At 36.1% G+C, this 21,063-nt stretch overlaps 2 protein-coding genes across 20 annotated transcripts in view; one reads left to right on the top strand and one right to left on the bottom strand.

Annotated features, from left to right (window-relative positions):
- Positions 1-3,851: 3,851 nt before the first annotated feature.
- Positions 3,852-20,688, top strand: nme4 (NME/NM23 nucleoside diphosphate kinase 4). Of its 8 annotated transcripts, none has more exons than XM_079398117.1 (7): positions 4,009-4,315; positions 7,164-7,294; positions 7,368-7,469; positions 7,847-7,959; positions 13,573-13,618; positions 14,150-14,180; positions 18,255-19,375. In XM_079398117.1, exons 1-7 carry the CDS (start codon positions 4,207-4,209, stop codon positions 18,326-18,328), a joined length of 606 nt encoding a protein of 201 aa, XP_079254243.1. In that variant the 5' UTR covers positions 4,009-4,206; the 3' UTR covers positions 18,329-19,375. The 8 variants fall into 8 exon arrangements, with proteins under 8 accessions (XP_079254245.1, XP_079254243.1, XP_079254241.1 ...); XM_079398118.1 differs by lacking the exon at positions 18,255-19,375 and adding an exon at positions 16,902-16,972 and having other exon boundaries at positions 4,024-4,315; XM_079398116.1 differs by lacking the exon at positions 18,255-19,375 and adding an exon at positions 15,880-16,057 and having other exon boundaries at positions 4,024-4,315.
- nfixb (nuclear factor I/Xb) overlaps positions 15,801-21,063 on the bottom strand; it is a 210,890-nt gene continuing 205,627 nt past the window's right edge. For all 12 annotated transcript variants that reach the window (XM_079397981.1, XM_079397985.1, XM_079397986.1 and 9 more), the window contains 2 exons: positions 20,287-20,378; positions 15,801-15,912 (listed from right to left, as the gene is read on the bottom strand). In XM_079397981.1, coding sequence (XP_079254107.1) covers positions 20,307-20,378 — 72 coding nt within the window. In that variant the 3' untranslated portion in view covers positions 15,801-15,912; positions 20,287-20,306. The remainder of the gene's footprint in view (positions 15,913-20,286; positions 20,379-21,063) is intronic.

Genomic DNA, 21,063 nt, shown 5'->3' with positions numbered 1-21,063 from the left:
CCACAATCGTGTGGGAGATTTGACAGATTCCTTGAGCTCTGTCACAATATCCAGAGTAACACTAAAGTTACCAAATGGTTTTGTCCATTTATTGCAGGGGATTTAGCATGTCACTTTTGGGGATTGCAACTTTTGATTTCTGCGGGAAGCTGTATTTCATTTACATAGGCTACAGGAGGTATTTTGTGTGAAAGACCTGGGAGTAGTCTGTTTTCAGTATTCATGGCTGGCTGTTCTATTGTTAAAAGAATGAGACCTTTTTACCAGACACACAGAGACCTTTCAAACTACATTAAACATGTTCCATTGTTGTAATCTGATTAAGAAAAGTGGTTTCGGTTATGTTTGTAGTGTCCTGTGTTCAGCTGGAAATGAGGGGAGAGCGGGGGAGTAAAGGGAGTGGATCTGTGGCATCATAAGGTTTGACGCTTTAGTCTCTCGGTTGGGTGTGTTGTCTTGAATTATAATGTTGTGAGACAAGAGTTCAGACGTTGATTCTCGTTAAGAGTTCTTTTGTCTTTTCAGGCTGTGGTCCAGACAAACTGCATCAATCTTAGAGTGTGGAGTGATGAATCACGATAAAACATGAATTACATGGTAATGCTCCAGAGCGGTGTCTTTGAATATCTGATGAGAAATACAATGAATGCATCTCTACCACAGTAAAAAAAAGCATGGAGGAAAATGTGTGCGAGGAGGGAGAAGTGTTGCAAGGACCCTTTTAAGCTGAAAAGTCAATTGGTGTTTTGGAGTGCGAGTATATTGCAGGATGGCTTGCTTGTCACAACTGATAAATGATCAAAAAAGGAACAAACAGCAAACAGATTTTCGCTCTCCCTCAATTCAGTTGAATTGAAATGAGCTTGTCACAGAGCTGCCCTCTGTTCCCTCTGTTCTGCCTAGCCCCTTTTGGTATTAAGACATGAACACATACTTGGGTTTTTAAAAAATCTTTATTTGCCTTGATGTGTCAGCGAGGTGGAGAGATGGATTTCACACACACACACACACAACTAGATTGTTGTGCTCAGACTGGCTATCTGAACACTAAAACGGTTGGACAATTAAGTTTTTCTTATAAATTGTTTGCTATTACCTGGATCAGCATTTATAGTGGTAGCCATCTTGAACTGAGTAAAAGACATGAAAGCACTTTTGTCAGCCTTTTTATACCTTTTCTGTGTGGCATCATGGGGAGTGGGAGATACCAAGTATGAGTGGAAAGGGGTGGAAACTGTTTTATGAGTTCTTGCACTTTCTATGATTATTGCTGAATTGAAGTTATGGTATATTATGCTATTGATATTGGTGTATTGAAGGAAAATGGTGTTATTCGATTTTTAATCCTTTTTATGTGATATTACTTCATATTATTGTCATGTGATACAGCTTCTGAGAAATGGTTGAACCCATGAGTATAAATTCTCACATAGTGAAATAGTCAGGTAGTCTTTTGGACCTGTGTGCAGTAGCTTTTGAGGAGTACTCTGATTGAATTATTGTAATACCTGAACCAAGATTTATTTATTTTTCTGGTGGTTTGTTTGATTTTGTACTTTGGAGTTTTTGTTTTGTTTTTTGCTTTAGGGGGTTTCCCCTATGGACTTTGTTCATGTTTTGGCACCTGTGAGCACTCTGCACTTTACTGGCTTGGGAAAAACGAAATAAAAAGAAAAAGCTGGCATTCAACGTCCTCCATTCATTGTTTGAAGAACTTTAGACAGTGTCCCTAGTTGCAAGTTGACAGCATGACTGTGCAACATTAATGTTTCCAACACAATACATATATTATACAAACATACAGGTAACTAAAATCTAGGAGAAACATTTATACATGTAGCCTAAGTAAAAAACAAAACAAAACAATCAAGAAATTGCCAAATGAATACAGAAAACAGTTATGGATAGGAGGGATCAGCCTTTTTCCCTCATTTGATGGCAGGAGGATACACTTTTCCTTTTCCCCAAAATATAACACAGTTTGTCTAAGTTGCTTGTATGCTTGAATTTAGGTGAAACTAGAGCTATTTGATATTTGCTGCACTGTGTGAGGTCCACAAAGTGCAGTCCACATTGCAAAGACGTGGCTCGAGAACAAGTTCATCAGGCTCATGTTTGGTCTGGTCAGAGTCCACTTTTAACCCCCAATAAAGAATATTTGGGCTCACATTAATGGTGTCTGCTCTTAACCTGAAATATTTCCTCATACATTTAACTTAAATGTATCATTCATGTTCATTACTGGCTAAATCAATTAACACTAAAGTGATAATAACACAAAGCTTTGATTGCTGAATAAGTTAAAATCATATAGAATATTATAGGCCTATCTGTTCTCAAACATATATATCTGATTTCCATTCGTAACTCACCATAACAGAAACTATTCTGAACTAGCATAGCAAAACATTAAACCCTATTAAATTTCCCACATTAACTTTGGGGGAAAAAAACAAACAAACAAAAACATTATACAACTCAAATTTAGCATTTACTTCTACCTTTTGAGTGTCATGGCAAAGCATGCTGGGAAACATAAATCCCAGCCCAGTTTTGGTTCAATTTAAATTAGTCTAAATTAAAAGAAAAAAGTTAATTAATATCAAAACAATGATAAAAATCAGATTAGCCTACTTAAAATGTGTCTCAAAAGAAAGTTCTAAATACTCATAAAAGTTCATTTAATTGAACTAATTTCATTTTGCCCAGCTCAAATCAAATAATTGGTTTTGAACATTAGGGTTTATAGCTATCTGAAGTCATCAGTATTGAGTGGAACAACACTGACTGTTCTTTCTGTAAAAAGCTGTCTGTAAGTTTACCCACACAGCTAGAGAAAACAAACAGAAGGCTATCCCGTACTTTATCTACAGCATTTACAGTATTTGTGCAATTCTTCCCTGAACAGTGATTTGTGGTTAAAATGCGCACCCACCTTTCTTTCTTTTTTTTCCCCCAGGAATGCATAATAAAAATTAGCTTGCAAAAGTATTCTTTTTTAATTTTGACATTTTATGTTGCTGCCTTATGTTAAACTGCTTTAAATATATATATTTTTCAGATCAATCTATACTTCATGCACCACAGTGACAAAGCAAAAAACATTTGTCACCACACACACACACACTCTCTCTGTCTCTCTCTCTCTCATTAAGCCTCTCATTATTCTCATTATTATGTAAAGCGTTCTCTGCAAACCTTCTATTCAACTTGTCATTGCAGTGTAAAGTCTCTGGGGATTTGTTTACATCAGCTTCTCGTGGAGGCCAGTTGTTTCTGAGACTTTTCTTGCTTCTGGAATTTACACTAAAACAAATCCTGACATCGTTTAAATTGCAACCTCTATCATAAAACCCCTAAATCAAAAATTTAATTCGTTAAAGTTCGATCAGCTAGATTAATTGATTGACAAATAAAGTGCATGTTAGACAGCTGTACTGTGAATGTAGTGTTGCGACCTCTAGTGGTGGATGAGGGATATTCACATCCCAGCATATCACTGATGGTGGGGTTAAGTTTACCGAAGGAAAATTTGTCAGCTGGGTTGAATTTCATGTTAAATTCTCTTCATAATACCTTCTCACTCATTATGATACCCTTTCTATGTTGTTTGTCTCACATTATCAGTGATCAGTTTTCTGTTATCAGTTAATGTGATTGGAATCGAAGGATCAAAAGTAGTCCGTTCAGTTTGTGTTTGTTCTTCTGCAAAGATTAACATTTATTGTTTTGTCCGTCTGCCAGCCATCGATTTAAGTGTTTCTCCTTCGACCTAACGTCACTTTTAGCGACATAAAATCGGACAAAATCTGTATATAGGTCTTTTATACACAATAAAATAGTTAATCTATAGAACAAAGCGTTCAGTCAGTTCCATAAACGCTCCGTTTTTCTTTAGCTGGCTTTTTCTGTTTGTTTGTATCTTTCATGCTTCTCCAAACAGGAAATGGTGTTAATTAAGAGGTTGTGTTTGTGCACGTGATGACCGGTAATCTCGCTATAATTTGCGGGGTCTTTTTTCCCATGATACACGCACGCACGCACGCACGCCTCCTCTGGACGCGTGGCTTTGACCTGCCAGGTGAATGACCGCGCTCCTGCGTGCGTAACGGGCCGGGGTTAAAAGAATCGGACCGCTCATAAGTTTGGGAGTAGTAAAAGCGCTACTCGGCGAAGTTTTGGGACCAATTTGACCTGGAAATTAAAATGATGACCGCGCGATTTGCTCTTTGCCTTCACGTCGCGCGAGCGGCTACACGGAGCTCCACGCGCGTTTTGGGGCAAGGACTGGCGCGCAGCCTCAGCACTAACTCAGGTTTGCTCACATCCATCTCTCTCTGTGTTTACATCCCAGATCAGGACATAACTGGTGAATAAATACATTTGAATGCAAAACGTTTGGGGTTTGTATTAAAGAAACAAGAAGGTTTGGGTCAGGGAAGAGTAGAAGTATCACGATAATGCGTGTTCTTCGACGTTTACCACTGAAAACACCGTCCCAGGTAGAACTTTGGCTAACATTCCGGCAAGGTTCCCTCAAAGATATGAACAAACGGTTTTCCAGTAACGTTAATAGAACGTTCGTTTAATGTTATTTGCTCTCTATCGTTCTCATAACGTCATTATTCATGGCACGTTTTCTAAATCATTTTTGTTGGGCGTTCGAATAGCGTTTTTTTAGTGTTAGCCTACTAATTAGTTTCACATGACTCAGCGAACATTCAAAAGTAACATTCCAATAATGTTTGCAAAACTACGCAAAATAAAACATTATTGTCTGTGATATTGTCTCTAACATTCACATAACCAAGATTTTAAATAACTTTACGTTTTAAACGTTCAGAAAACACTCGACATTTTCTTGTAGTAGAACTTAACGGGAACGTTAGCAAAACGTTCTTAGAACATATTTTAGTTTGCAGGGAAATTTATGGATCCCAGCTAACAGGGAACGTACGCTTTCAGATCTTTGGCCAACTTTCTCGGCGTTTATTGGGCGTTAGTAAAACTTTTTTTTTAAGTGTTCAAAAGTAACATCCCCATAATGTTTTCAAAACTATCGATCATTATTGTCTGTAGCCTAACACTATCTCTAACATGCATATAACAAAGAAAAAAAAAACACTTTAAACGTTCAGAAAACACTCAAATAACATTTTCATAACTTAATGGGAACGTTAGTAAAACGGTCTTAGAACATATTTTAGTTAGCAGGGAAATTTATGGATCCCAGCTTTGGCCAATGTTCTGACTAGGCTCCCCTCAAAGTTCTATACAAATGTTCTCGGTTGCGTTAAAAGTAATGTGGTCTATAATATTGCTGTCACAATGTTAGCACAAAAACATTACTTATACATCGTGGAATGTTTTTTTTTTTTTTTTTTTTTCTGAAAAGTTTAAGTTGGACGTTCGTCTGAATTTATTTATTGTTTAATTCTACTTCTTTCAGAATGTTCAGAGAACATAAAAAAAACACTCCCATAATGTCTGCAAAATATAAAATAACATTCCTTTAACGTTCACGTAACCAAGAATAAACATGCTTTGAACGCTCAGAGAGTTTGTTTAGCTGCAATAGTAATGCTACACTACACAATTAGTAAAAAAGTCTAAGGCACTACAGTCATGGTTTTTAGGAACCATGTAACAATGGTAAATTAATTTTAGAACCATTTCTTTAAATTTAACATTGCTATATCATGAATATCTGTATTTCAATATCATGTATCTGTTGAAATACCAAGATGTATGAATATATGGTAAACATGGTATATAAAAATATGTACCAGGCATTAATATATTGTTTGTTGTAGCTATTACAAAAATATTACTTTTTTTTTTTTTTTTTTTTTAATTTGGAGGATATTTTTGTTTGCCGTATAAAGTTTACATGCTCTGTTTCACCCATATCACACAAGCTGTGCTCTGTCCTGGCATGATCAGTGATTGGTTAATTGTGTTCACGTGGTCGAGTGCTGACTGCATTAGGTTAGACAGGAGCTTGTGCAAGTTATTGTCTTTCTTAATAGATTTAGTTGCACGGGTCAAAATTGCAGTGACATGCGCCAAAACACAAATGAAAGACACAAACATGTTCACCAAAATGAGCATAAAAATACTCCCATCTCAACCCTAATACTACTACAGTACATTTTTGTATGGGCCAGTTATTTTTAGTTTTAGACACCTAACTAGTAACTCTAGAACCTCAAACTCCCTCCTGTTCTGAGTGTGTGATTGGTCCGTCTGAAGGCCAATCATAGTGCTGTACTGAATGCATACTGCCAGCGTGCGAAGGTCAAATCCAGAGCACATGAGTGTGTAACGACTTTAATTTGATCAAGCTTCAAGGAAGCGACCGCATGTCAGTCACGATTGAAGGAACATTTCTTTTAAATTCAGACTGTTAGAAGAGATGGTCATGGGACACACCATTGATCTGCACTTACCTAGATGCTGATTACTCCCATTTCTCTGCTAAATGCCATATTGGGAGACAATGACGTAATGTTAGTGACAGGAAGCTTTTAGTATAGAAGATTCTTCACCTTCTGTGCTAAAGATCTCAGCAGGATTCTCTAAACTTATTTATTTACACAGGAAACATACTTTCAGAAGAGCATGTTTTCAAATTTACAAGATATCCAATTAACCTCATTTCCTTTAAACAAGAAAAAAAATTGGAAAGATGCTGGTAATTTTCTAAACCTTGAACCCCTTGATATATGCTCACATACATACTGCACATATTTTTAATATACATGTCTGCATTTACACATACAGTACATATGCATTCAGACATGTTACATGTATACTGACACGCATATGTCTTTTTTTTGTTTGTTTATTTTTAAATGTTATTTTTTTTCCCTACAATTTTATGAAAATTAAATGTTTAAATAAACCTTTACTGGTTTTCTATTTCTTTCTGCAATTTATATAATTTGTATTTTCTACCATTTAGTGTATATATTTTATATTGTACAAAACCAAGCTTAAAAACAAGCGCTACTTTAAAAATAAATCTGTGGTTATTAAATTATTATAGTGGCCACAGAGTATTAAAAATGATGGTTTATCATTGTATTAGATAATAAAATATCAAAGCAAGAGTAGTGAAGAGAAATGGCACAAGCTAACAAGCTGTTTTTGACCTGCTTTAGATTTTTCTGGCATTAAAGAACGGACTTTGGTAGCTGTGAAGCCCGATGGCGTTCAGAGACGTTTGATTGGCGAGATCATCAAGCGCTTTGAGCAGCGAGGATTCCGATTGGTTGGTCTGAAGATGCTGCAGGTGAGTGATCCACTCAGATAACACTCTTGACTGTATGTGACGTGTTTCTACATGATGTCTGTGCATTTTCCAGGCTTCTGACAAGCTTTTAGCTCAGCACTACGTCTCGCTGCAGAGGAAACCCTTCTACTCCAGCCTGCTGTACTACATGACCTCTGGCCCCATAGTTGCCATGGTGAGGACCAATCAAACAGCTGCGCTTCTACGTTATGCTTATGTTATGAATATCATGCTACTACAATACTTATGTATGCAAATTATCCATAAGAGTAGATAATCTACTGCATTCGACTCGGTGGAATACTATATACCACAATGCAGTGCACTTTGGTTTACACTGTGATAAATTAACAACCAAAAGTCAATTTTAAACAATTGTATTAAAAATGCAAAATAATGTTTTTAAACATGCAATACAGTAAAGAAGAAAAAGGTTGCATGTTTCAAATGTCATAGCATCAGATACTACATTATTAAGATCATTGCACACGACACCCACTGTCATGAAGATTGACCAGTTGATATTCACATTCCTCATTGGTTTGTTTTCAGGTGTGGGAGGGGCATAATGTAGTGAGGTCATCACGTAAGCTGGTGGGAGAGACCGACCCTGCTGAAGCCGCACCGGGAACTATTAGAGGAGATTTCAGTGTTCACATCAGCAGGTATTTACATACGCTCATTATTCTGCCTGCTGCACACTTTATAGTGCCCACTATTATTCTAATCACAGCCATCCACACACACACACACACACAGTTAAACATATCAGATTCTCAGTTTGAAGCTGCATATAAATTAAGCACTAAACCTTTGGCATGTATACGAGTCGCATGGCATGACTTTCCTCACTGTTGAATTCATTCAGAAATGTCATCCATGCATCTGATTCGGTGGAGGGAGCGGAGCGGGAGATTTCACTGTGGTTTCATTGCTCAGAGCTCACCGACTGGGAGGGATGCGACCATAAAAACATTTATCACATATGAGGGTCAGTTTGTGACGTCTATATGTATTAAATGAACTCTTATCACCCTCAGTGGGGTTGATTTCTGCTCAATTTCCTTAATAGTACAAAATGCTGATTATATGCAGTTTTTGGACTGCAAATGAGATGTTATCATTTTTAAAAGATCCAATGTAAATAATTGAAATGTTATTTTATATTATATTTAAAAAGAAATTTAAAAACCTTTTGAAGGAAACATGTATACAAAAGGTGTCCTTGAATATTTTCAAATAGACTTAATTTAGCTTTCGACGTACAAGTCTTAATAGGCCCTAATTGTTTCTAAAAAGCAATTTTTTTTTTTTTTAATTTTACGGTGCTGATCAATATTAACTAACTTTTGTAAACAATGTACTTTAATGCCTTTTTCAATAATTATAATAATAAAAAAAAAATACTTGCATTTTAGCAGATGCTTGTCATCCAAACCCAGTCCCTTCACTCAGGGGAAAATGCATTAAAAGTGCAGTAAATAATTATTTATAGACTGTTAATTTAATGTGACAAAGGTACATCAAATAAATACTTGCTGTAACACAAAAATGGTTTGTTGTGTCAATATATTTACTTCATCACATATCAACATGGTACACAACTACTTTTTATGGTGGTAAAAAAATGTTAGTTTGTTTTTATCTAATTTTAAAAATAAGAATTGCTGAAAATGTACCCGCTCTCAGGCCATCCAGGATGTAGATAAATTTGTTTCTTCATTGCAACAGATTTAGAGAAATTTAGCATCACATCACTTGCTCACCAGTGGATCCTCTGCAGTGAATGGGTGCCGTCAGAATGAGAGTCCAAACAACTGATTAAAAACATCACGATAATCCACAAGTACTCCACACCACTCCAGTTCATCAGTTAACATCTTGTGAAGTGAAAAGCTGTGTGTTTGTAAAACCAACTCATCATTAAGACATTTTATGGACGAGTCCATAATCCAGAATAATGCTTAGAATAAATCTGTCTCCTGTTGTCCTCTCATATTAAAATCCACCATGTTTGTCTAGAACTGTTTTGGACCATTTTCACTTGTAAACTGTTTGATGTATGCACTATTCTCTCCTGATTTGGACTGTTATTAATTGATTGGACTGGAGTGGTGTGGATTAGTTGTAGATTATAGTGATGTTTTTTTATCAGCTGTTTGGACTCTCATTCTGACGGCACCCATTCACTGCAGAGGATCCACTGGTGAGCAAGTGATGTAATGCCAAATTTCTCTAAATCACTTCAAATCAACACCAACCCATCTACATCTTGGATGGCCTAAGGGTGAATACATCTTAATTTTTGGGTGAACTATTCCTTTAACATTTGTTTTAAATCATTTGAAGTCGCCTTGAGGACTCCTGGGGGCTAAATTGGAGCTGAAGATCAAAATAACCACACAGACTCAACATTACAGTTAAGAACATCCTTTTATTCAATCAGTTAAAGGTGCTGCTCTTACTTGTTTTTCTTATTATGGAAAAGAAATTGTAATCAACACATGCATTTCACCATGAGCTCTGGAAGGCGTGTGGACTGAGAAGGGCGCCGCTCGAGGAGTTCAAACAAGACCGGAGCTGCCGAGGGTTCATGCTACTCTAAACGCATCCGAATGCCCCGCTCAACAAAAGAGTACAAAAGTAAATACGAAAGAAAGAAAATGGACGGTCAGTACCAGGGAGGGACAACGAGAGCGCCAAACACGTGTCCGTCGCTATGGCTTTCACTTATTACAGTTATTAATAAATCACAGCCAACGTGGACGGCGGCTTCACGGACTCGGGAAAGTGAAACGATTGCATATTTTGTTTGTGGGAAGAAGCAAGTTGTCGTTAAGCTCACGATATCGGCTTTTGCTGGTGAGTTAAGTTAATTTTAGTTTCACTCAGGTTTTTGTGGCGTGCGCACTTTGGTCTATGAGTTTGGCTCGTAACGCTTTGAAACTGTGTCGCTATCCCTGGGCTGAAACCACTCCGTTTTTAAGGTGCTTCGTCTTGACAGGAACTTTTTTTTTATTATTATTATTATTAAATATCTGGTCACGTACAGCCATTCAAAGGTGCATCATCAATACAGATTCTCAATGCAATATCAATACAAACAGATCATAGCAAATCAAATGAATTTGGTAACCAAAAAGAAATAAATAGCTCAAACTTGCCTATTCTACCTCAGCAGTCGGCCTCTATCGTTTTCGCAAACCGCGTCCAGCTGAAACGCCCGTCTGTCGGACGGCCCACCAGAGCTCACCGGCGCAACTTGTTCACGTACATTAACTGTTCAATGGAGAAGCTGAAGAGATCGGTATGAATACAACGTGAAGCGTACAGACAAGAATAACATGTGAGCTAACTGCATTCTGCTCAGACAACTTTTTATTTTTTTATTTTTATTTTATTTATTTTTTTTAAACCCCTTCGTTCAGAGAAAAGGGGCACGGGGAAAAGGTCGATGGTTATGCAACTATAGACTACTCCAGTGTCCAAAAGAGGCAGAAGACAAGATTACAGCGGAAGGAAAAGCAAGACAGAAAGTGTTTTTTTTTTTTTTTTTTTTTTTTTAACAGTTTGCTTAATTATTCAACAATAAAAAGAGGAACTAAGTCACACCGATTTCCTTTAGTACTATATATACTGCTTTGAAGAAGTCGCAGAAGGAGAAATACATAAATTTGAACGAGGGGATTTTTTTTCCTTTTTTTGAGATGGGCACTCAGGATTACAAGATGGTGTCTGTGAACAAAAGGCACTTTCTAGGGACAACCTTTATGATGCTCTGAGTCTAACACTAGATCACAAAACAAATATTTAGAGTCATTTACACGGGGCAGTAGAGGGCGCTGCAAATTCAGGGGGGAGGGGTTCAATTTCAACTCTCTCTTTTTGATTGGTCGCTGACTTTGTTTGGGTGAATCTCTTTACAAAAATAATGACATTTCACCCCAAAATCAAAAGATAAATTATATTTTGTCTTTTATATTTTGTCAAAAATAAATGACGTTACAATACAATTTTTTTTTTTTTGTCTTATGATTTCTGAATGAAATATACAGAGCTCCACATTTAACGTAGAAAAAAAATATCGTTCCTACGAATTAAGAATTTGTTTCTATGACTTAAGTTTCCTTGTTTTCGTAAATCATAACCATGTTGTAGTAGTTTTTTGTCGTTTACATAAATTGTAGTCATGTAGTAATTCACACCTTTGTTTTCATAAATCATAGCCACATACATATTCGTTCCCTCATTCTTTTCAATTGCGGCTTCTTTGTACAAAATTGTTCGCTTGTTTTTTGTAAATTTTGGCCATGTTGTACTAACTAGTTTCCTCGTTTTCATAAATGTGGCCACGTTTTACTAATTTGCCTCCTTGTTTGTAAATTGTGGCCACTTTGTACTGATGTCTTGATTATGAAAACGAGGGACTGAATTTTATACGTTATGGGTACCAATTCTTAATTCGTAACCCCAATTTAACTAAAGAGAGGGAATAAATTAATAATGCATCGGAACAAATTCTTAATTCAAGGCTACTGTTGTCCTAGTGTCATGTGTGGGGCTCTAGAAAAATGTTGTGAGTTTTTGTCAGATTCACAAGTTTAAGAGTATAAAAGATAGCAAATTCACATCACCTCCCATCTCTCTTCATATTCCAAAATTTCTAGCTTACAATGGGCATTTTAGTTTATTCAAGCTGTGTTAAAGCCTCTCCCATAAACAGGGAAGATCTTGTCATACCTTTCATACGAATTCAAAATTTTCTATGTACAAAAAGCCAGCGAAGTTCAGATGGGAAGTTTAAGGACTACGGCGGTTCGGGCGATCCAAAACATGGAAGTCCTAGAAAACTGGAATGCATAGCATGAAGTCAAAATACCGGAAAAGTCCTGCATTTTAGCTAGTTAAGTCGTAAAACCTCTTAGGACGTCATCAGTTAACATTCTTTGATCGCTTCGGAGAAAAGGTTGGAGGAAAAATGCCTTTTGTCACAACCTTGACCACAATGAAACCCCTCCCCCCCTTCAGTAAATACAAAAAGGAAAGAGTAATGAACATTTTTTTTCTTCTAAAATTTGTCTTTAACACTTATTTTTCGTCTTATGTATAATAGAGATCGTGTACTTTGATCCATAAAAAGCACCTGTTTTATTTAGTGATATATTCTGACGTGTCGCAAAAAACTGCTTCTTCAGCCCTCCTAAGTTGAGAACAAATTATTACAAATAAACAAAAAAAAAAAAGCAGAAAAAAGGAAAGATTACAAAATGAATTCCCAAAACTTACGAAGACCGTGTTCTCTCTTTCTCTCGCTCTGCCCTGTAGTTTAGAGTCCCGGACAGTGTGGACTTTACTATAATAGAAGGATTTTCACCTCTACGCTTTCCTGTACACCCTAACAATGAGACAAACACAGTTTCTACCCAAGGCATTGCACATGGCTCAATCAACACACTTTATTTTGCAATAACAAATACTTCCTGTCCAAACACAAAAGAAATCAAAAAGCCGTGCATTTTTTTTTTTTTTACTATGCTATCGATACTTTTTCCACGGAAATCAGATTTCCGCCAGTTGATTTTTTTTTTTTTCGCTTTAAGTGCAGAACTGGGTTTTCGGGACTGGTATTTCTGAACGGATATCTGATTTATGATCATGCCATACTTCAAAAAATAACTAGACTGCCACTGAGCTTATTAGGCAAATAAGAAAAAAAATGTATATATAAATATATGGATATATCCTGTATATATAAAGATGTTTGTAACTAGTGAGCTGATGCTTTTTTTTTTTTCTCAAAATTTCACGCTCCTCTATAGCTTATATGCAAGAAAATAACCTGAATTCATGTTTAACAAATTGCATAATGGGAATACAGAGGCACTTCCTTTGATTAGAAAAGAAAAGACCATTGCCATCACGATTCTCGTGTTTTCTACCAAAGCGATGACACGGCCGCCATCCGGCAACAATGCTTCCCTGCAGTGAGATACATGGTCAGGCAGTCCAGTTATTTTGTGAGGTTACCGATTACAGCTGTGTCGAAAAACAAAACTTCATCAGCCGATGAAGATTGCCCTACTGTAAAGGCTTCCCTTTGTAGTCAGTCTGCGGAGGAGAGTGCGTGTATGTGCAGACAGCCATGCCGAAACGTTACCAAATTTAGAATAAATCTACTGAAGCGAATGGTGAAATGTGGCGTCTAATAAAAGCGGTCTGAGCGGCCCACCTCCCTCTGATCACAGCTATGATATGTCACACATTCTTTTGCTCCACAGCGAGGTCACGTATTCTTGGAACACGGACTTCTGGGAGTGTAAACTGGTACGTAAACACAGAAGTGGGCGTGTCTCTAGAGCCGTCTTTATTAGTGCTAATGAATGAGGGACTTTTATTATGCCTCGCTACAATGATGAAATTAATTCACAGCCATTATAAATACTGGAATTACTAGCTGGGGCTAAAAATAAAAAAAATCACTAGAAAATATTTTTCTTACATAAAGTTATACTTCTAGTTAAAGGTTTTACTATTTAAAACAAAGTTTAGACACATGGCTTTAATTTTAAAACAAAGAGAAAAATAAGTTTGAAATAAAAGAATGCAATGATTATATGGGATTTTTTTCTTTTTTTTTTTTTTTACAATTTAAAAATTGGAACTCCGTCACATGGCTGCAAAGGTGCGGTCACATTTAGCGGAAATTAGTCATTTTGATAGGATTCCAGTTGAATGCGAATTTAGAACATTTCACTAAGCAGATTTCAAATCAGATTCAAGACTTGTCACACATTTGTTGTGCTGACCAGCGAATTTGGTCACCCTTTTCAAAATATCATCATCTGTGTTCAACAGAAGAAAGAAACCGGTTGGGAACAACTTGAGGGTGAGTAAACTTTCATTTTTGGGTGAACTGTTCCTTTAATAAAAGTCCATGTGATCTGGAATTTTTATGCGAGATCGAAACATTTCCCTCAAGCAGATTTCTCATCAGGTTCAAGACATCAAGACAAATTTGGTGAATGTGACCGCATCTTAAAGGATTAGTTCACTTTAATAAAACTTTTGCTGATAATTTACTCACCCCCATGTCATCCAAGATGTGCATGTCTTTCTTTCTTCAGTCGAAAAGAAATTAAGGTTTTTGATGAAAACATAATGGACTTCATTGGGACCCAAACGGTTCAAGGTCCAAATGACAGTTTCAGTGCAGCTTCAAAGGGCTTTAAACGATACCAGACGATGAATAAGGGTCTTATCTAGCGAAACGATCGGTCATTTCAAAAATAAAGTTTAAGTTTTATAAGCACAAATGCTCGCCTTGCTCTGTTCTGTGATGCGCGTTCGTGACGTCACGTAATACGCAATTACGTTGAAAAGGTCACGGTTGACTTAGGCGGAAGTACCGAGTCAGTAGGATTTTTAATATTAAAACACCCAGGATACGCACACGAAATGGGCATTTTAAACCATAAACTGACACAAAGACATTTGAATATGTGTATATGGTCCTCCTTCCGCACATTTGTAAACACTGACTCGGTATGAAAAGAAATGACCGATCGTTTCGCTAGATAAGACCCTTATTCATCGTCTGGTATCGTTTAAAGCCCTTTGAAGCTGCACTGAAACTGTCATTTGGACCTTGAACCGTTTGGGTCCCAATGAAGTCCATTATATGGAGAAATGTTTTCATCAAAAACCTTAATTTCTTTTCGACTGAAGAAAGAAAGACATGGACATCTTGGATGACATGGGGGTGAGTAAATTATCAGCAAAAGATTTTTTTAAAAGTGAACTAATCCTTTAAGTGTGTGCTTGTTGGCTTTATTCATCCTATAGGAGTACTAACTAAAATCTGGTGCTGTCTAGTTGGCACTAAGGGCCTGAAATGGAATTTAGTTTTATTTAAGAATGGCCTGAAAACGAGAAAGGGTCTCTTAGTAGTTTAAAATGTGCAAACAATGTCCGCCGTCAATCCCATTTTCAATAGTGCATGTCAAACTAGTGTTGTTAGCATTAATGTAGTGCAATACGTCTGCTGTTCGTAGTTAGTTCAGTAATTGACCACAAGAGGGAATAGACGTTTCTACTGCATGCTAATTAGCTAAAATTGCAAAACGTCCGGGCTCTCATTATTTAGTGTTGCCTGTATGCTGAACGTCAGCATGTTTAAGTGTTTTGAAATAGAAAAACTGCAGTTTAATTGGTCAAAATTAAAATCTTGCGTTTTTGTTGTCCGAATCCTCACCACTGAAACTGTTGATAAGCCCAGCCATTGTACTCTACTTCCTTGTTCCTAGTAACATTTTCTGTCTGTGTTCTTCGGGTTCTTGCTCCTCTATGTTGCCGTTGGTTTGGTGGCGGTTCTTGCGAGATGCTGTAGGTGCATGTCAGTCCCTCACATCCCGTCTTTGTTGGAGGTGGAGGAGCGGGCTTGAAGGTTGTCTGACGGTTGGCAAATACAGGGTCGACCGTTTCCCAATCATATGCTGCTCACGTTTCCTAGGGTGCGTTTCGGGTCAGAGGGGATTTTCAAACTTTTTTTTTTTTTTTGTCATAAAACTTTCAAATTGTGTCGACAGGTTGCAGGCAGGACCTCGTCAAAGGAACCATGACTGTGAAAACACAACGGGATACGGCACTGTTAGTTTAATCTGAAAATACATCAGCATAGTGAGAAAAAAATAAAATTATATATAGATATAGATTTTTTTTTTTACAATTTCTGAGAATGGAAAAAATGACAATTATAGGCATTTTACATTATACCGCTGCTACTCAATGTGTAATTAAATGTTAATTAAAAAAAATATATTTTTTAAATAAACAACATAGGGCTAAACTAAAATGATCTAATATCACTCATTAACAACAATTACACAACAAACTTTTACAATCAAATAAATGTCACACTTATAATATGATCATTTAATTTATAATAGATTTAATAAAATATTAAAATATAAAAGTTATTAAATGTATTATATAAACCCATAATTGAATAATGTGTTTATGCATTTAATAACATAAATAACCTTAATTTATTAAACTTAAGTGAAAAGTATTGTCACAAACCCATAATTTACTAAATTGTTAATTTGTATACATTTAAAAATATATAAATAGCTTCTAAATTTAATTTATTAAATGTATTACGTGAAATGTATTGTCACCTTGACATAATAATTTAAAATTAAATTTTTTATAATTTAATACTGTTATTACATTTATAAAATTAAATTGTCACATAGCTATGACAATTTAATCATTTGTTTACTTTTTCATAAATGTAATATACACTGTAAATGTATTGAATTTATTAAATTGTTTTATTTTAAATGTATAATTACATTTTATATTTTAACTTAAACAGTGTAAGTTTCAGTATGTACTGCTATTACAAGCTTAAAATTTTTCAATAATCACAATTTTTATTTTGTTGTTTTATAATTTTTTTTATCAATATTCCTGATGCTTGAATTCAAAAGTATGGAAACTTTAAGATGGATCTGGATGTAGATTGTGAATGTGAATAGATGCTGCTGTTATTGGTGTGACCACTAGAGGTCAGGCTCTCACACGTCTGCCTGTTCTTCACTCTCAGAGCTTCTGAAGCTGACCTGCTTACCATATGGGCCTTTACAACACAGTCTGACCTGAACTAAACCAGAAAACCTCCCTTCTGGGAATGTCATGTCAGTGAAGCTCTGACGCATCTCCACATACCATCAGACTGACTTTATCAACATCAGCAGACACTCTGTTAATGCATCTCAGGAGCTCAGCTCGTAAAGTTCAGATATCGCACTGATAACGCCAATGAACGGAGAAATATTTACACTAAGTTTATAGTGTGTTCACGTCATGCTGGAATTAAAGCGTTTCCCAATAAAAACACTTCACATCTTTGTCAAACTGGTGGTTTTAAATAGGAAACTCATTTAAACACTGTGACGTCACGTAAACACAACCAAGAGGGCAGCAGTTTGAAATGAGTTGGATATCCATCTCTACACATTTGATCGTTTATTATAAACAGATTCTAGTTGTCAGTACAGCAGCCCAACTGCTAAACAGCCAATAAAAACGTTTTAATCCACACAGCAACAGCAATATCACAATTAACCTTAGCTGACATATTATTGGAAGGATGTTCTTTAATGCTGTGCTCTATATTTTCATGGGCGTCTATTACTCTTAATATTCCTATTATATTATTAAAAATGAATGAAATAATGAATGATGATTTCTAATAATATGTGCACTTATAAATATCACATTTTATATAAATATCCGTAAAATACATGTATATTATAGTTTTCATATATATTGTCAAAATTGGTTTATTATATAACACTGTAAATAAGTTATACATAATAAAATAACATTACAAATAGAATTAATTATAATTATAGTGATTTTTATTTATAAAATAATTATAGATTTATAACATTCAAAATTGCCTAATGTCAAGTATATGTATCGTTATAATAATGTGTATATATTAACTACATTCACAATCAGAATCATAATTACTTGGATTATTAATATTATTTTACATTATATCCTTAATAGTTTGTATAGATTTATACATAGATATTTAAAATATAACATTTACAATACACTTTCTCTATATTTTATATAATGCTTTTATCCAATCCGCTCACATACCTTGCCTTGAGACAAATGTACTTGCACAAGGGCTCTTGTTGGGCTATTTATTGAAACCCCCTCGTATTGACTAGTAAAGTGAAAAAGTGCTTGAGCGTTTGATATGTGACTGTGACGCGGCGCTCAGGATGATAGAGCTGGGCTCCTCATTCAAATGAGAGCGGGATTGTTACTCCTGATCAGTTTTACAAAACTCTCTCGAAGACAAATCCTGGAAACACTTTGGCTAAGAGGCTCTGTTAGGAGGGGTGGCGGGTAACTTTTTTGTTCTGGTTGACTCTTGCAGGTCACGCAAACACCCCGGCACGTCCCCCGCCGCCCATCCCGGGCTCCAGCCCAACAGCCACTCGGGCCAAGTAACTCTTCCTCTGTAAGCTGTACTCCTCCCTCTCACAATCCCATTTTCCCCCCGTAATCCTTGGCAGTGACCAGCTCTGCCCCCCACCCTCAAGTTCAACTTCAACTGCCTGTGACATCATGTCTCGTTGCTGTGGGCAACCAGACAGTTGGGACGTGACTTTTCAGTTTCGGGGTCGTGCTTCAATTTTGCCTATCTTCTCTCCATTCCTGCCTCACATTTCCGCAGTTCTTTTCTCATGTTTCTGACTGGGAACGGCACGGGGCTGAGAGCGCTTCCCCGTACAGACATGCAGTGTTTAGGTGTTTGAAGACACACTTCAAAATGTTTGAATGTCACTACATTAGATGAGGATCTTTTATCTTCACCAATGTCATTTTTGTTCAGTGTCATCTGGTGTTTGGGTGATTTTTTGCAATTATTAGTGCACTCTTTTTCATATAAAAACTAAAATTTTCTCTTCACCAACATTTTGCCACAGTGTCTTTTGACAACTGGTGTTATGGCGATTTTTAATTATTAGTTCACCTTCTCATTGCATATTTTCTTAATCAAATTAATAAAATATTCTGTTGATTTATGACTTAATGATAGTCATTTGTGTAATGTTTTGTTTGAAAAAAAAATTCCCTTCAAAATACATGTCACTTGCTTTGATATTTTGTTATCTAATGTACTAACGTTTTAAACTTTAACTGAAGTGTCCAAATATCTTTTGGGGACACATGAACGCTCAAGTGGAAGTTCACTGATACCCTCATGAAACATGTCGTTAAATTAAATCACACAATTACAATTAATAGGGCACTTACTCAATGCACATTTTCTTAAACTTTTTTTTTTTTCTATTCTCACTGCCTTTTGCTTTTATCAACAGATTACACTGATGGAGAAAAAAAAAAAAAATTAATTCATTTATTTTATTTATCAGTGTTTTCTATTGAATTACAATTAATGCATTCTCAGTGCACATTTTCCTAGCAATAACAAATAAAAAATACTAATAAAATTTCACTGTTGTTGTGCAATAAAAAATAACAATTTATTTCAACTACTGCCTCACTGCCTCTTGCATTTATCAATGTATTACACTGAATTACAATTATTAATGTACTTTCTCAATACGCCAATTTTTTAACAATACAATTTTCAAAAAACTGTTTACTGTGGTGTAATAACACTACTGCCTCTTGCAGTAATATTTTATCAATGCTTGTATTACAGTGAATTACAACTAATGCATTTAAAAATAAAACAAACAAAAACAAATTAATAAATTTAAGCTCAACTGCAAATAACGAATCTTCGCAAAACATTTACTTATAACGCGCTGATAATTTGCACACTCAAGCATTTTATCTCTGAGAGGACTTAAAAAAAGTTCTTCCTCTGCCTTCTAAAATTTAGGGTGAACACTGGAAAATGTGCGAAATCAGACAAAGCGAAGTCACTGCCAAAGAGTCACGACGGGAGAGAAGAAATTAGAGACAGGAGTCACCTGCAGAGGGTGATAGCTAGTCGAGAAATAAGTTAAAGAAGGTGGAAATGAGGAATGGTTGAGCAGAAAGAGAGGAAAATAAATGGTCAAATCCAGAGAGGCCAACCAGCAGAGGGAGGAGATGAGAGCGGGTGAGTTAGTGGCTTCAGATGGTCACCATGTGTTGAGGAGCAGGGAGCCGGCCCAGGGCAGGTGTGCTTTACACATTAATGACTAAAGTGTACTGGGTGATGGAGGAGGAGGTGCGGTGCGGTGGCCGCACATTCGCAATGATCAAATCAACTACACCACGCCGATCAGCTCCAGTTATCGCAGACCCGCTCCAGATGGGCCCGACACCGCAGAGCAGAGAGCATCATGGGAAACGAGGAAGGACAGGAGCGGAGGAGCAGGCTAATGTGTTAAGATGCATGATTTTAAACACTCAAGTGTTAGTTTTGGATATGCCAGATTAAGAATCACCTGCGTCTGCTGGGGTATGTTCAGAAAGTTGTTGTCCCGTGATCCGATGCTGACAAACCTGTTGGGAGCTGTGGAGCCTGGCGTGGAGTATGCTGAGGGAGAGAAACAGAAAATATCAACAATTTTTTTTTTAAATCACCCTGTACAATGTTTGTTAAAACAAATTTTAGTAAATGTGATTTATTTGAAAAGATCAATTGATTCTGCAAAGGCAAACCTTCAGATATATTGTGCGAATTTCATCAACTATATAGTGGAAACTGAAACTTTTCTGTACTGAAATGACTTGTTGGCAAACAACAAACAAAAGTAATGTAAGAATTTATCATTAAAAATACACTGTTTGATTGTTCTTGGTTCAAACGGTTGAAGATCGATAAATTAAAAAAAGTGTTTGATCGGTTTGAAGTCATCAAATCAAATTTAGGGCAGTTTTTGTTTGGTTTCAGATTTATTTGATGGACTCCATGGTGTAACTGTTCATCAAATATAGAGATCTAACATAAATCAGTATGTGTGTAAAAACATGGAGACATCAAACACAAAGAGCCAGATTTGTTCTGCAGTTTGCTGTTAGCGCTCTCAGCAAACATTCAAAAAGGCAACAAAGAGAAGCTGCTTTGTTCGTGAAATTCTACATTAATGTTGATAACTTCTTAATATAGAATTGAATTCTATATTATGTAAAATATTAATGGCAACATTTAAACCTGTCTATATTAATATAGAATTGAATTCTATTGTATAAATATATAATATATAAACACAAACATATAA

The sequence above is a fragment of the Barbus barbus genome (genome assembly GCF_936440315.1).
Source record: "Barbus barbus genome assembly, chromosome: 3".
Classification (NCBI taxonomy): Eukaryota; Metazoa; Chordata; class Actinopteri; order Cypriniformes; family Cyprinidae; genus Barbus; species Barbus barbus.
This window is presented reverse-complemented; position numbering and strand designations above follow the sequence as displayed.